We start from the raw sequence: 13,500 nt of genomic DNA, 5'->3' as shown, positions 1-13,500 counted from the left end.
ATCTGTGTCCTCTGGTCCCAGACTCCTCCACCATAAGAAACATCCTCTCCACGTCCACTCTATCTGTGCCCTCTGGTCCTAGGCTCCCCCACTATCGGAAACATCCTCTCCACGTCTAACCTTTTCAATATTGCATAGGTTTCAGTGAGGCTCCCTCACACCCCACCCTAAAATCCAGCGAGTACATTGTCTGTTAACCGTTTCAGTCCCGGAATCATTCTCGTAATCCTCCTCCGGACCCCCTCGGGGCCAGCTCGTCTTTTCGTAGTAAGTGCTCGCTGTACTCCAATTGCGGGTCTGGCCCACTCCTTGTATCGCCTCAGCGTCAGGGAGAAAATCTGTGATCTGCAGGTGGGATTCAGGCGCACCTCTCCCCGCTTGCAACCCCACCACCTCCCGAATCGGGAGTCTCATTTTCTGCTCCTCCGCCGTGAAAGGTAGAGACTCGGGATGGAAAACACCTTGTTGTCTCCGCTAAATGCCAGTAATTCCCCCAGTCCCGTGGTATTTCCCTGAAATCGCGTGTCACCGGACCAGAGTGCCTCGGACAGTCCCCCGGTGTCCGTCCTGCTGTGTCATTGCTCTAAGAAAGTGTCACAGTGCCCAGCTCCAGCGTATTAAATCAGCTGATCGGGAAGTCCCGGAGAAAGGGGGCTGCTTCCATGACAAACTTGGCCTCGTTCGATCGACCGGGCAGCTCGCCAGGGAGCCACGTGTTAAATCAGTTTACATACTCCCCAGGGCTACGGCGGCTGCTCAGACGCTTGAGGGACGCGCATAGGGGGAGGAGGTTCCTGACCGTGGCCGGCTGCACGTTCAAAGTTAAAGCAGCGACTGAAAGAGCGATCTGCCAGCCCCTTGCGGAACACCACGGGATTAAGCGAGTTCGCAACCCAGAACGGAGCCCGGCTTCATCCCAGGAAAACTTTGAGAGAGAGAGAGAGAGAGAAAATCAACTTTCTTCCGACGTTCTGCGCTCTCTTTCGAGGCGAAGATGACAGCTTCCAGAGGTAAGTGAATTCTAAACGCCCTCCACGCAGCACCGATCTCCTGTTCCTGCTGAAGGGTCCCGGCTGAAAAGGTTGGCAGTTTCACTCATTTCCACGGACCCCTTACTCAGCTCCTGCGGCGTTTCTGTCCGCCGCTCCTCTGCAGAAATCTCTGGCGTTCAAATTCAAAAGTGAAGCCCCGGGGTCAGATAACGTCCTTCGGGACCGTTCGCAGCGGCCAGCAAACGGTCGTTCAGTTTTTTGCCCAATTTCACTTCCCCACCAATTATGTAACTGCACACAATCACTTTTCTCACAGGTGTGGGGAGGCATTGGTCCGGGGGGAGAAAACTTGCACGCAAGTTGATTGATGATTTTAATTTTTTTTTTAAAAGTTCCTTGGGCACAAGTTAATTCTGTGACCGGTGTCAGTAAATGTTAACCAAGATCATCGGGCTCTCCAACATCTTCCCCAACCACAAGTATTTGTGACATTTACCGGGAACGTTGCAGACGAAGGGTCTAAAGTATTGTTGAGGGTCCCCACCGCCCACGCCCCACAATCTCTGTGACCCACCACCGTCAGGAAGGAGGTACAGGAGCATCAGGACTAGGACTATCAGACTGGGTGACAGCTCCTTCCCTTGGGCTGGGAGACTAATGAATACCCTGTCACCACCGGAGTCTCATCACCACCACCCATCTCACAATCTCTCTGTGACCCACGACCGTCAGGAAGGAGGTACAGGAGCATCAGGACTAGGACTGTCAGACTGGGCAACAGATCCTTCCCTTGGGCTGGGAGAATTATGAATTCCCTGTCACCACCGGGGTCTGGTCACTGGGACAGCGAGCTGCTTACTGTTTACCTGTGCATGCATGTTTGAATGATATTCTACTGATTTATTTGTGGCAATAGTTTGTTTCCTGTGCCGGGTGAGATATACGCTGTGTGGGTGCGCCGTGGTCCGGGGGAAAGTTGTTTCGCTTGATTAGTACACACATGCAGTCGGGTGACACCGAACTTTGAGCTTGGAAGTGTAGGGCAAGCCGAGTGAGGTCTGCTCACCGTCTTCCAGCTCTTTGCTTTGACTGCAGATTGCATTTCATCCTGGCGTTCGGGAATCAGCTGCGGGCGTGAATCTCAAACCCACTGCAAGGGTCCGGGTTTGGCTCCGAGTTGTAGCCGCGGACCCGGCAGTAAGTTCTGATCGCCCAGTCGGAGGTGATTTACTTCCTGCGGTTTCCGTGATGCGGAAGGTGATGCCGGTCAGACGCACCGTGACTCGTGTTCGCTGCAGGTAGCAAGCCCCTCCGTTGACAGGGGCTAACCTTGGGGGCTGCGTTCCGGTTGTCTACGTTTGATGCGCAGGCCTGGGCAGCACGATACGGAGAGCGAGCTGCTGCCCCGTGTAGCGGGCTCCCCCCCTCTCCAAGCAGCTGATGGACCCAAAGGAACGGCAGAGACCCGATACCAGGAGTTGCCGGTCAGCTTGGAGCTCAACGTAGGGACTGCCTTAGAGCTCCGGATTTTCTCTCCCGAAGACTTCCTCACGAGTGGGTGTAGCCGCAAGGCAGCGGGAGGGTGGAGATGCAGCGTTGCCCTTATCCCAGGTGAGCTACAAAAAGCGGTGGATTCGGCCCAGACCACCATGGGTGAAGCCCTCTCATCCACTGAACACGTCTAGACGAAACTCTGTCGCAGAAAAGCATCGTCCGTCATTAGGCGATCCCCGCCACCCAGGACGTGCTGTCTTCTCGCTGCTGCCATTGGGAAGAAGGTACAGGAACCTCAGGACCCACACCACCAGGTTCAGGAACAGTTATTACCCCTCAATCATCAGGAAGAAGGTACAGGAGCCTCAGAACCCACAGCACCAGGTTCAGTAGCAGTTATTACCCCTCGGCCATCAGGAAGGAGACACAGGAGCCTCAGGACCCACACCACCAGGTTCAGGGACAGTTATTACCCCTCAACCATCAGGAAGGAGGTACAGGAGCCTCAGGACCCACACCACCAGGTTCAGGGACAGTTATTACCCCCCGCAAAATCGGGCTCTTGAACCAATGGGGATGACATCACTGACTTGGCCATCCATTGAGATGTTTCTACAACAAATGATCTCACTTTAAGGACTCTATATCTCACGTTCTCATTATTTATTTATAGTTGCACTTGCGCAGTTTGTTGTCTTCTGCACTCTGCTTGACCGTTCATTGATCCTGTTTACAGTTACTATTCTATAGATTTGACGAGTACGCCCACAGGTAAATAAATCTCAGGGTTGTATATGGTGACGTATATGTACGCTGATAATAAATGCACTTTGAACTTTGAACTTTGCCCACCATGGCTGACGGGCCCCATCTGCCGGACCAACTGGTTTTAACATGAGACTGATCCGCCCTTGTCCCTTCTCCTGTCAGTAGAAACGGTTCCACCGGGCTTAGTAGCTAAACCACACACAAAGGCCTGGAGCTGGACTTGGTTGTCAGAGACTGTTTGAGATGCACGTCACTGAGAGCATTTAGTAGGTAGTGGGAGCTTGTCCCCATTACCTGCCCCACCTAGCTACGACAACCTTAAGGAACTAGGGTAGATGCTGTTCCATGGGATACCACTGAACACATTGGATAAATCATCATGGACCCGTACCACCCAGGACACGCTCTCTCGTCACTGCAACCATCAGGAAGGAGGTACAGGAACCTCAAGAACCACACCGCCAGGTTCAGGAACAGTTATTACCCCTCAACCATCAGGAAGGAGGTACAGGAGCCTCAGGACCCACACCACCAGGTTCAGGAACAGTTATTACTCCCTCAACCATAAGCCTCAGGACCCACACCACCAGGTTCAGGAACAGTTATTACCCCTTGACCATCAGGAAGGAGGTACAGGAGCCTCAGGTCCCACACCACCAGGTTCAGGAACAGTTATTACCCCCTCAACCATCAGGAAGGAGGTACAGGATCCTGCACCGGTCTCTGCCGTCCCTTTGGATTTGTCGGCTGCGCGGAGAGGTGGGTGCCTCGCTACACGGACGGTTGAGTAGCAAATTCCAGCTGTGTGTGGAACAGTGCTGTGTCTAACAAACGTGCGGGGGACAGGGCTACAATGAGAGGTCTGCAAAGGTGTTTTGATAGGCGACAGAGCCAGGGCTGACTGACCCCGCTGCAGAAAACATAGACTGGATATTTATGGGGTGCCTGGGGGAGGAGGCAGCAGCTGTGGTGAAGGGGCTTGTCGTGTCCATTCTGAGGGGGTGGGGGTAGCAGCTCACTCACCTTCGGTCCCCCCGCCGGTCACTCAGCTCTCACCTGCGGCAATCAGGTCACTGTTTGCATGGGGCAGCGGCCACAGCCCGGTCCACCGGCTGCGACAGGCGGGGGTAGCCGGTGGGCCTCATCTCCTCATTCCATAAGATTAGGAGACAGAGGGGCAGAATTAGGCCATTTGGCCCATTGAGTCTGCCTCCATTCCATCATGGCTGATTTATTGTCCCTCTCAATCCCATTCTCCTGACTTCTCCTTCACGACCCCCTCCCCAACTAAGCAAGAACCTATCAACCTCCACTCTGAATATACCCAAAGACTTGGCTTCAACAGCCATCTGTGGTAATGAATTCCACCTTCTGGCTAAAGAAATTCGGTTCCAAATGGACGCCCTTCAATTCTGAGGCTGTGTCCTCTGGTCCTAGACTCCCCCCACTATAGGAAACATCCTCTCCACATCCACTCTATCTGTGCCCTCTGGTCCTAGACTCCCCCCACTACAGGAAACATCCTCTCCACATCCACTCTGTCTGTGCCCTCTGGTCCTAGACTCCCCCCACTATAGGAAACATCCTCTCCACATCCACTCTGTCTGTGTCCTCTGGTCCTAGACTCCCCCACTATAGGAAACATCCTCAACACATCCACTCTATCTGTGTCCTCTGGTCCTAGACTCCCCCACTATAGGAAACATCCTCTCCACATGCACTCTATCTGTGTCCTCTGGTCCTAGACTCCCCCCACTATAGGAAACATCCTCTCCACATGCACTCTATCTGTGTCCTCTGGTCCTAGACTCCCCCACTATAGGAAACATCCTCTCCACATCCACTGCATCTTGGTCCTTTCAGAAAGAGATGTCGGTGTCAGATTGGAAACACGAAGTAGCTACAACCCCTTGCATCAGAAACTCAGAAATCTCCTCACCCTCCGAGTGAAGGGGCTCACTCCCGGTCGGGATTGGGAGAGGTTGTCATTGGACAGTAATCTCTGAAAAGTCCTCTGACTTCGATGGACTTTTCAGCGATTTCCCAGAAATGGGGAAACTCGCTCATTATTCTGGAAGCTATATTCGTGCAGTTAATGAATTCTCGATGTTACTATGGTTAAGTATTTACACCATAGGTTCTTCCCCAAGTACCAGAGCTTCCCCTAAGACTGACTCAGATCCAGATCTGAAAATGAATCCTAGATGAACCCAATTTCAAGATCAAGGTTGTATCATTTCTTAATGCATGTGTTACTACATGACAATAAAAGAGGATTGCGTGTCCTCATAATCTAAATAATCTAAAGATTGTTGTCACTCAACCGTACACATGTCTGCAGCCAAACGAAACAACGTCACTCGGGACCAAGGCCTCCGAGAGAAGGAGTTCTGCGTGTCCCATTTAAACTTTTCACCTTTCACCCTTGACTCATGACCTTGAGGTGTAGTCTCACCCAACCTCAGTGAAAATTTATTTGCACATTTTATTCTGCATCCATACCTTAACTATAACTTTATTTGTTAGTATAATTCTCGCTTCTTTGGAATTGTTCAGTGATATTGATTTCTATGCCTGTCGCGCCCTGGTCAACGCGCAACAGCAAATTCCTAATACACGTTCTGTGCAAAATTCTTAGGCACATACATATAACTCGGCTTCTGCACCGTGGTGTATTTGTCAACGTGGAGCGGACAGCGAGTTTGTAAACCTGGCGGGAGCAACGGACGTTGGGAGTGGCGAGGTTGGAGGGCCGCGGGAAGGTTGTGTGGGACAGGTGGTAGAGGAGGGGAGCGCGGGTTTGTGGTTGGCGGTGCAGGTGCAGACATACCCAGAGCCCTGGGACACCAGGCAAGGTCACTTGATTCCAAACAATTGGTCTATTGATCATTACGGAATGTCTCTCCGGTGCTTCCTGCTCCCTCCCCTCTCCCGTCCCCTTCTCCCAACCATGATTCCCCTTCTCCCTGCCCCCTTCCCTCTCTCAGTCCACAATAGAGACCCAGACCAGAATCAGGTTTATCATCACTCACACATGTCATGAAATTTGTTTTTTTTTTTGTGCCAGCAGTACAGTGCAATGCATAAAATTACTACTGTATGTTGTAAAAGTCTTGAGCACCCTGGCTATAGATATATATGTGTGTGTGTGTGGCCAAGACTTTTGTACAGGATTGTATTTGTTGAATAAATTTGACCCTCGATTCTTGGGGCAGAGTTGGATTTGGGTTTGGTGGAAGAGAATCTGGGTCTGGCTGTTAGTCTCTTAGTTTCTGAGGCTCTCACTTGAAGCATGTTCCCACAAACCCCACAATGTACGTCCGGTGGAGATGTCACCAAGAGTACGAGTTGTGGTCGCAGGAAGTGAGTGAGTACAATATATCATTAGCTTGTGGTTGCATCTGCCCTCGTTACCTGGCTCCTTCAGGCAAGTGACAAGCAGCCGGAGAAAAGTGAGAGCGTTTGTTCTTCCTGGTGTCAACACTGTGACATTTTCTTAATTCTGCTAGTGGCTAACTCCAGTCTCAGCCCCCAGATAAAAACCTAAAAACCTAAAAAACACGATCCAAGTCCCGGCCCTGAACCCAACTTCAGACCTAACCTCAGCTTGCAAATCAACTCCAATACCAACCTGAGTCCTCCCAACTAAAAGCAATTACCGTTTGAGCTAAGGTTTCTAACTCAATCTCGACCCAATTCCAATGCAATCCCAATCTAGTCCCCCAAAACAATCCAAACCCAATTCCCAAAACCAGTCCCGAAACAATCCTCAAATCCAACTCCATCCCAATTCCCAAAACCAGTCCTCAAATCCAACTCCAACCCAGTTCCCAAATAGTATCCAAACCCAATTCCCAAAACCAGTCCCAAACCAATCCTCAAATCCAACTCCATCCCAATTCCCAAAACCAGTCCTCAAATCCAACTCCAACCCAGTTCCCAAATAGTATCCAAACCCAATTCCCAAAACCAGTCCCAAACCAATCCTCAAATCCAACTCCATCCCAATTCCCAAAACCAGTCCTCAAATCCAACTCCAACCCAGTTCCCAAATAGTATCCAAACCCAATTCCCAAAACCAGTCCCGAAACAATCCTCAAATCCAACTCCATCCCAATTCCCAAAACCAGTCCTCAAATCCAACTCCAACCCAGTTCCCAAATAGTATCCAAACCCAATTCCCAAAACCAGTCCCGAAACAATCCTCAAATCCAACTCCATCCCAATTCCCAAAACCAGTCCTCAAATCCAACTCCAACCCAGTTCCCAAATAGTATCCAAACCCAATTCCCAAAACCAGTCCCAAACCAATCCTCAAATCCAACTCCATCCCAATTCCCAAAACCAGTCCTCAAATCCAACTCCAACCCAGTTCCCAAATAGTATCCAAACCCAATTCCCAAAACCAGTCCCAAACCAATCCTCAAATCCAACTCCATCCCAATTCCCAAAACCAGTCCTCAAATCCAACTCCAACCCAGTTCCCAAATAGTATCCAAACCCAATTCCCAAAACCAGTCCCAAACCAATCCTCAAATCCAACTCCATCCCAATTCCCAAAACCAGTCCTCAAATCCAACTCCAACCCAGTTCCCAAATAGTATCCAAACCCAATTCCCAAAACCAGTCCCAAACCAATCCTCAAATCCAACTCCATCCCAATTCCCAAAACCAGTCCTCAAATCCAACTCCAACCCAGTTCCCAAATAGTATCCAAACCCAATTCCCAAAACCAGTCCCAAACCAATCCTCAAATCCAACTCCATCCCAATTCCCAAAACCAGTCCTCAAATCCAACTCCAACCCAGTTCCCAAATAGTATCCAAACCCAATTCCCAAAACCAGTCCCAAACCAATCCTCAAATCCAACTTCATCCCAATTCCCAAAATGAATCTAAACCCAGTTCCCAAAACCAATTCACAAATCCATCTCCAACCCAGTCCCAAATCGAATCCAAACCCAATTCCCAAAACCAGTCCCAAACCAATCCTCAAATCCAACTCCATCCCAATTCCCAAAACCAGTCCTCAAATCCAACTCCAACCCAGTTCCCAAATAGTATCCAAACCCAATTCCCAAAACCAGTCCCAAACCAATCCTCAAATCCAACTCCATCCCAATTCCCAAAACCAGTCCTCAAATCCAACTCCAACCCAGTTCCCAAATAGTATCCAAACCCAATTCCCAAAACCAGTCCCAAACCGATCCTCAAATCCAACTCCATCCCAATTCCCAAAACCAGTCCTCAAATCCAACTCCAACCCAGTTCCCAAATAGTATCCAAACCCAATTCCCAAAACCAGTCCCAAACCGATCCTCAAATCCAACTCCATCCCAATTCCCAAAACCAGTCCTCAAATCCAACTCCAACCCAGTTCCCAAATAGTATCCAAACCCAATTCCCAAAACCAGTCCCAAACCAATCCTCAAATCCAACTCCATCCCAATTCCCAAAACCAGTCCTCAAATCCAACTCCAACCCAGTTCCCAAATAGTATCCAAACCCAATTCCCAAAACCAGTCCCAAACCAATCCTCAAATCCAACTCCATCCCAATTCCCAAAACCAGTCCTCAAATCCAACTCCAACCCAGTTCCCAAATAGTATCCAAACCCAATTCCCAAAACCAGTCCCAAACCAATCCTCAAATCCAACTTCATCCCAATTCCCAAAATGAATCTAAACCCAGTTCCCAAAACCAATTCATAAATCCATCTCCAACCCAGTCCCAAATCGAATCCAAACCCAATTCCCGAAACCAATCCTCAAATCCAACTCCAACCCCATTCCCAACTCAAATCCAAAACCAATTCTCAATATCAGTCCCAAACCAATCCTCAAATCCAACTCCATCCCAATTCCCAAAACCAATCCTCAAATCCAACTCCAACCCAGTTTCCAAATCCAATTCCAAAATGCTTCCCAAATCATTTCTGCCCCAAATCCCAAACCAATGTCTGAATCTAACACTAATTTGAAAACAATCTGATTCCGCAGCCAATACCCAAACTTCAGCTCCCCAAAGCAGCAAAGTCAAACGGATTGCCCACCAGGCATTCAAAAGTTCAGAGGCGCCTGTCCTAAGAGATCTCCGATTCTAGCCTTGTGTCTACACTTGGGACTTGCGTCAACGTGGATATCAACGGCTCCCGTACAGGTTGAGTATCCTGGCTCAGGACAGGGCGGTATTGAATCTGCTGGTCCTGAGCAAAAAAGCCATCTGTGGTGATCCCCAGAAGGGAGAAGAAGTTTTGGGCAAAGGAAGGAAGGGAGATGGCCGAGAGACAATAAGTGATGAGAGAAATATAGTGGGGGAGGGCAGCTGAGGATAGAGTGGGAATCGGACAAGGACGATCTGGCAGAGGGGAAAGTGGACAAGAGGGAAAGAACGAATAACAAGAGGTATTGAATACGTCACATTGGAACCCCAAGGATGAATCTTATCCCCCCCCCCCGTCTATTTTGTAAGGATAAAGATGAACTTTGTACATCAAAACATACAGTGAAATGTGCCGTTTGCATCAAGTTGGTTCAGTGTGGACGCGCTGGGGGCAGCCCGCAAGTGTCGCCATGCTTCTGGCGCCAACACAGCCTGTCCACAAGTCACTGGCCCGGACCCGAACGACTTTGCACTGTAGGTGGAAAGCGGAGCGCTCATTCTTTCCTTACCTCTCTTACTCCTCTCCCTTTCTCTCCATCCCTTCCTTTCTCACTGTTTCTCTATTTCCCTTTCCCTCTTTCTCTCTCTTTTCTTTCTCTTTCCCCCTCTCTCTAACTCTCCCTCTCTTACTCTCTCCCCCTCTCTCTTGTACTTTCTCTCTCTCCCTCTCTCTTGTACTTTCTCTCTCTCCCTCTTTCTCTCCAATTTCTCTCTCTCTCCATTTCTCTTTCCCTCTCTTTCTTTCTCTCTCACTATCTTTCTCTGCTCCCCCTCTCCCTCTCCCTCTGTATCTCCCTCCCCCCTCAATCTCACTGTGAAATCTCCCCCTCCCGTTCTCTCACGTCTCCCTCATTTTGTATCTTTCTGGGTTCTCTGTTTCAATCAGATAGTTTCATTTTTGCTTTTTCTGTCTCTGTAGCGTTTTCAGTTCATAGTCATTCCCCGCTCTTTCTCAGCCGCTCTGTTCGAGTTGTGGCGTGCTAGACCCAGTTTTGAGTGCAGAACCCAGGGAAAGCGAACAGGTAGTCAAGCAGGCAACCCAGATCCCCCACAAATCACCCCAGGGCTACGAAAAAGTGGAAGTACAGGTCTGGGTGCCTTGTCTTAGAAAGGATCTGCTGACATTGCAGAGAGTCCAGAGGAGGTTCATGAGAATAATCCCAGCAATGAAAGGGTTAATGCATGACGAACATTTGTTGGCTCTGGGCATTCAGAAGAATGGAGGGCTGGTGGGGAGGGGCGGTGGAATCTCAATGAAACTTACCAAATATTGAAAGGATGTGGAGAGGTTGTTTACTATAGTGGGGGAGTCTAGGACCAGAGGACACAGATAGAGTGGATGTAGAGAGGATATTTCCTATAGTGGGGGAGTCTAGGACCAGAGGGCACAGATAGAGTGGATGTAGAGAGGATATTTCCTATAGTGGGGGAGTCTAGGACCAGAGGGCACAGATAGAGTGGATGTGGAGAGGATGTTTCCTATAGTGGGAGAGTCTAGGACCAGAGGACACAGATAGAGTGGATGTAGAGAGGATATTTCCTATAGTGGGGGAGTCTAGAAAAAGAGGGCACAGCCTCAGAATAGAGGGACTTTCCTTTAGAACAGAGATGAGGAGGAATTTCTTTAGCCAGAGGGTGGTGAATCTGTGGAATTCATTGCCACAGACGGCTGCTGCGGAGACGAAATCATTGGGGATATTTAAAGCGGGAGTTGATAGGTCCTTGATTAGTCAGCGCGTCAAAGGTCAGGGGGAGAAGACAGGAGAATGGGGGTTGAGAGGGATAGTAAATCAGCCATGATGGAATGGTGGGGCAGACTGGATGGGCTGGGTGGCCTACTTCTGCTCCTGTGTCCTATTTAACTGCTACTGGTGAGATATTGCTGTGCATGGATGGGATGCTGCCTTTGCTGCATTAGAGTACGACTGTTCCTTAAATGGCCATCACTGTGTTTGCCGCAGGCCGGACATTGTCCGGAGCGAAAGGTTAAACACTACTTGTTTCTGTCTCAGGCCCTATTCTTCCAATCGGTTGTTTTTAAAGTAGATCCCCACAGTGTTGTTCTCCCCGTCGAATTCTCCTTCAGCTGCACTTTCTCTCTCTCTCTCTCTCTCTCTCTCTCTCTATGTCCTCTCACACTCTGTCCCTCTCTCTCTTTTCCTCTCTCACTCTCTCTCTCTGCTCTCTCTACTCCCACAGATCTCCCTTCTCCCTCTCCCGACCTTCTTCAGTCGCCGCGCTGCAGCCCGCGGCCGTCGAACAGTCTCCGAAGTCGGCCCCTTCCACTGTGCAAAGTTTGGTTTAAGGCTTCTCTCTAACCTTTGATCAGATCAGTTACTCTTCAGTCTGTCCGAGGGATTTCCCCTCCCAGGGGACTCAAAGTTCTGCCCATCAAAGTGTCGGCAGTTCTGGTAAAAAAAAACAGTTAACAATTCTTAATAACAAGAGAATGATCGTTTTAAAACACTCTCAGTATGAGAGACCGAAAATACAAGTTCTCATGGCCTGTTTGCACGGAATCGCGGTAATTAAACCCTTTATCTTTCTGCTCGCCAGTCCCCTCTCCAACTCCCAGCTATCTCGCCACCTGCGGGGGTTTGCTTACCCAGGCTGCTGGGTTAATGACAAGATTCTTAGCAGTGAGGAGAAACAGAGGGGTCTTGGGGTCCAAGTCCGGAAATCCCTCAGAGTTGCTGTGCAAGTTCAAAGGGTTGTTAAATACGCCTGTGGTGTATTGACCTTCATTAGCCTGGGGACTGAGTTTAAGAGGTATTGTGGGGTTCGAGGGGCTTTGTGTTCAGTTCTGGTTGCCTCACTATGGGAAAGATGCGGGAACGTTAGAGGGGGTGCGGAGGAAACACACCAGGATGCTGCCTGGATTAGAGAGGGTGCAGAGGAGATTCACCAGGATGCTGCCTAGATTAGAGAGGGCGCAGAGGAAGTTGAACAGGATTCTGCCTGGATTAGAGAGGGTGCAGAGGTGATTCACCAGGATGCTGCCTGGATTAGAGAGAGTGCAGAGGAGATTCACCAGGTTGCTACCTGGATTAGAGAAGGTGCAGAGGAGATTCACCAGGATGCTGCCTGGATTAGAGAGGGTGCAGAGGAGATTCACCAGGATACTGCCTGGATTAGAGAGGGTGCAGAGGAGATTCACCAGGATGCTGCCTGGATTAGAGAGGGTGCAGAGGAGATTCACCAGGATGCTGCCTGGATTAGAGAGGGTGCAGAGGAGATTCACCAGGATGCTGCCTGGATAAGAGAGGGTGCCAAGGAGATTCACCAGGATGCTGCCTGGATTAGAGAGGGTGCAGAGGAGATACACCAGGATGCTGCCTGGATTAGAGAGGGTGCAGAGGAGATTCACCAGGATGCTACCTAGATTAGAGAGGGTGCAGAGGAGATTCACCAGGATGCTGCCTGGATCAGAGAGGATGCAGAGGAGATTCACCAAGGTGCGGCCTGGATTAGAGAGGGTGCAGAGGAGATTTACCAGGATGCTGCCTGGATTAGAGAGGGTGCAGAGGAGATTCACCAGGATGCTGCCTAGATTAGAAAGCAGGAAGGCTGAGCAAGCTAGAGTGAGGGAGAATGAAAGGTGACCTGATAAGAGATCCATAAAATAAGATTAAAGTGGACAGACCAGAGACTATTTCCTAGTGTGGAAACTACTGATGCCGTGGGGGAGGGGGGTGGCGGGCATTACACAATTCCTTTCGCTCCCTGCAAGGAGTGTGTACGTTCTCCCCGTGACCGCGTGGGTTTCCTCCGGGGGCTCTGGTTTCCTCCCACCGTCCAAAGACGTACTGGTTGGTCGGTTAATTGGTCACTGTAAATTGTCCCGTGATTAGGCTCGTGGCTAAATCGGAGGGCTGCTGCGTGGCGTGGCTGGAAGGACAGGAAGGGACCGTTCCACGCTGTTTCTCACTAAGTAAATAAATAATTTTAAGGTGATTGGAGGAAAGTTTAGGGGGTAACGTCAGAGGTAACTTTCTTACACAGGGAGTGGTGAGTGTGTGGAATGCCCTGCCAGGGGTGGTGCTAGAGGAAGATACATCAGGGACATATAAGAGACTCTTAGATTG

The 13,500-nt window shown here is 49.9% G+C and overlaps 1 protein-coding gene across 1 annotated transcript in view; it reads left to right on the top strand.

Moving 5' to 3' along the window:
- The first annotated feature begins 757 nt into the window (after positions 1-757).
- Positions 758-13,500, top strand: part of ccr7 (chemokine (C-C motif) receptor 7) — a 31,680-nt gene continuing 18,937 nt past the window's right edge. Inside the window, exon 1 of the mRNA XM_072249750.1 lies at positions 758-1,010. Coding sequence (XP_072105851.1) covers positions 995-1,010 — 16 coding nt within the window. The 5' untranslated portion in view covers positions 758-994. The remainder of the gene's footprint in view (positions 1,011-13,500) is intronic.

This window comes from Mobula birostris, chromosome X (assembly GCF_030028105.1).
Source record: "Mobula birostris isolate sMobBir1 chromosome X, sMobBir1.hap1, whole genome shotgun sequence".
Taxonomy (NCBI): domain Eukaryota; kingdom Metazoa; phylum Chordata; class Chondrichthyes; order Myliobatiformes; family Myliobatidae; genus Mobula; species Mobula birostris.
Note: the sequence above shows the minus strand (reverse complement) of the source record. Positions and strands in the feature narration are given on the sequence as shown.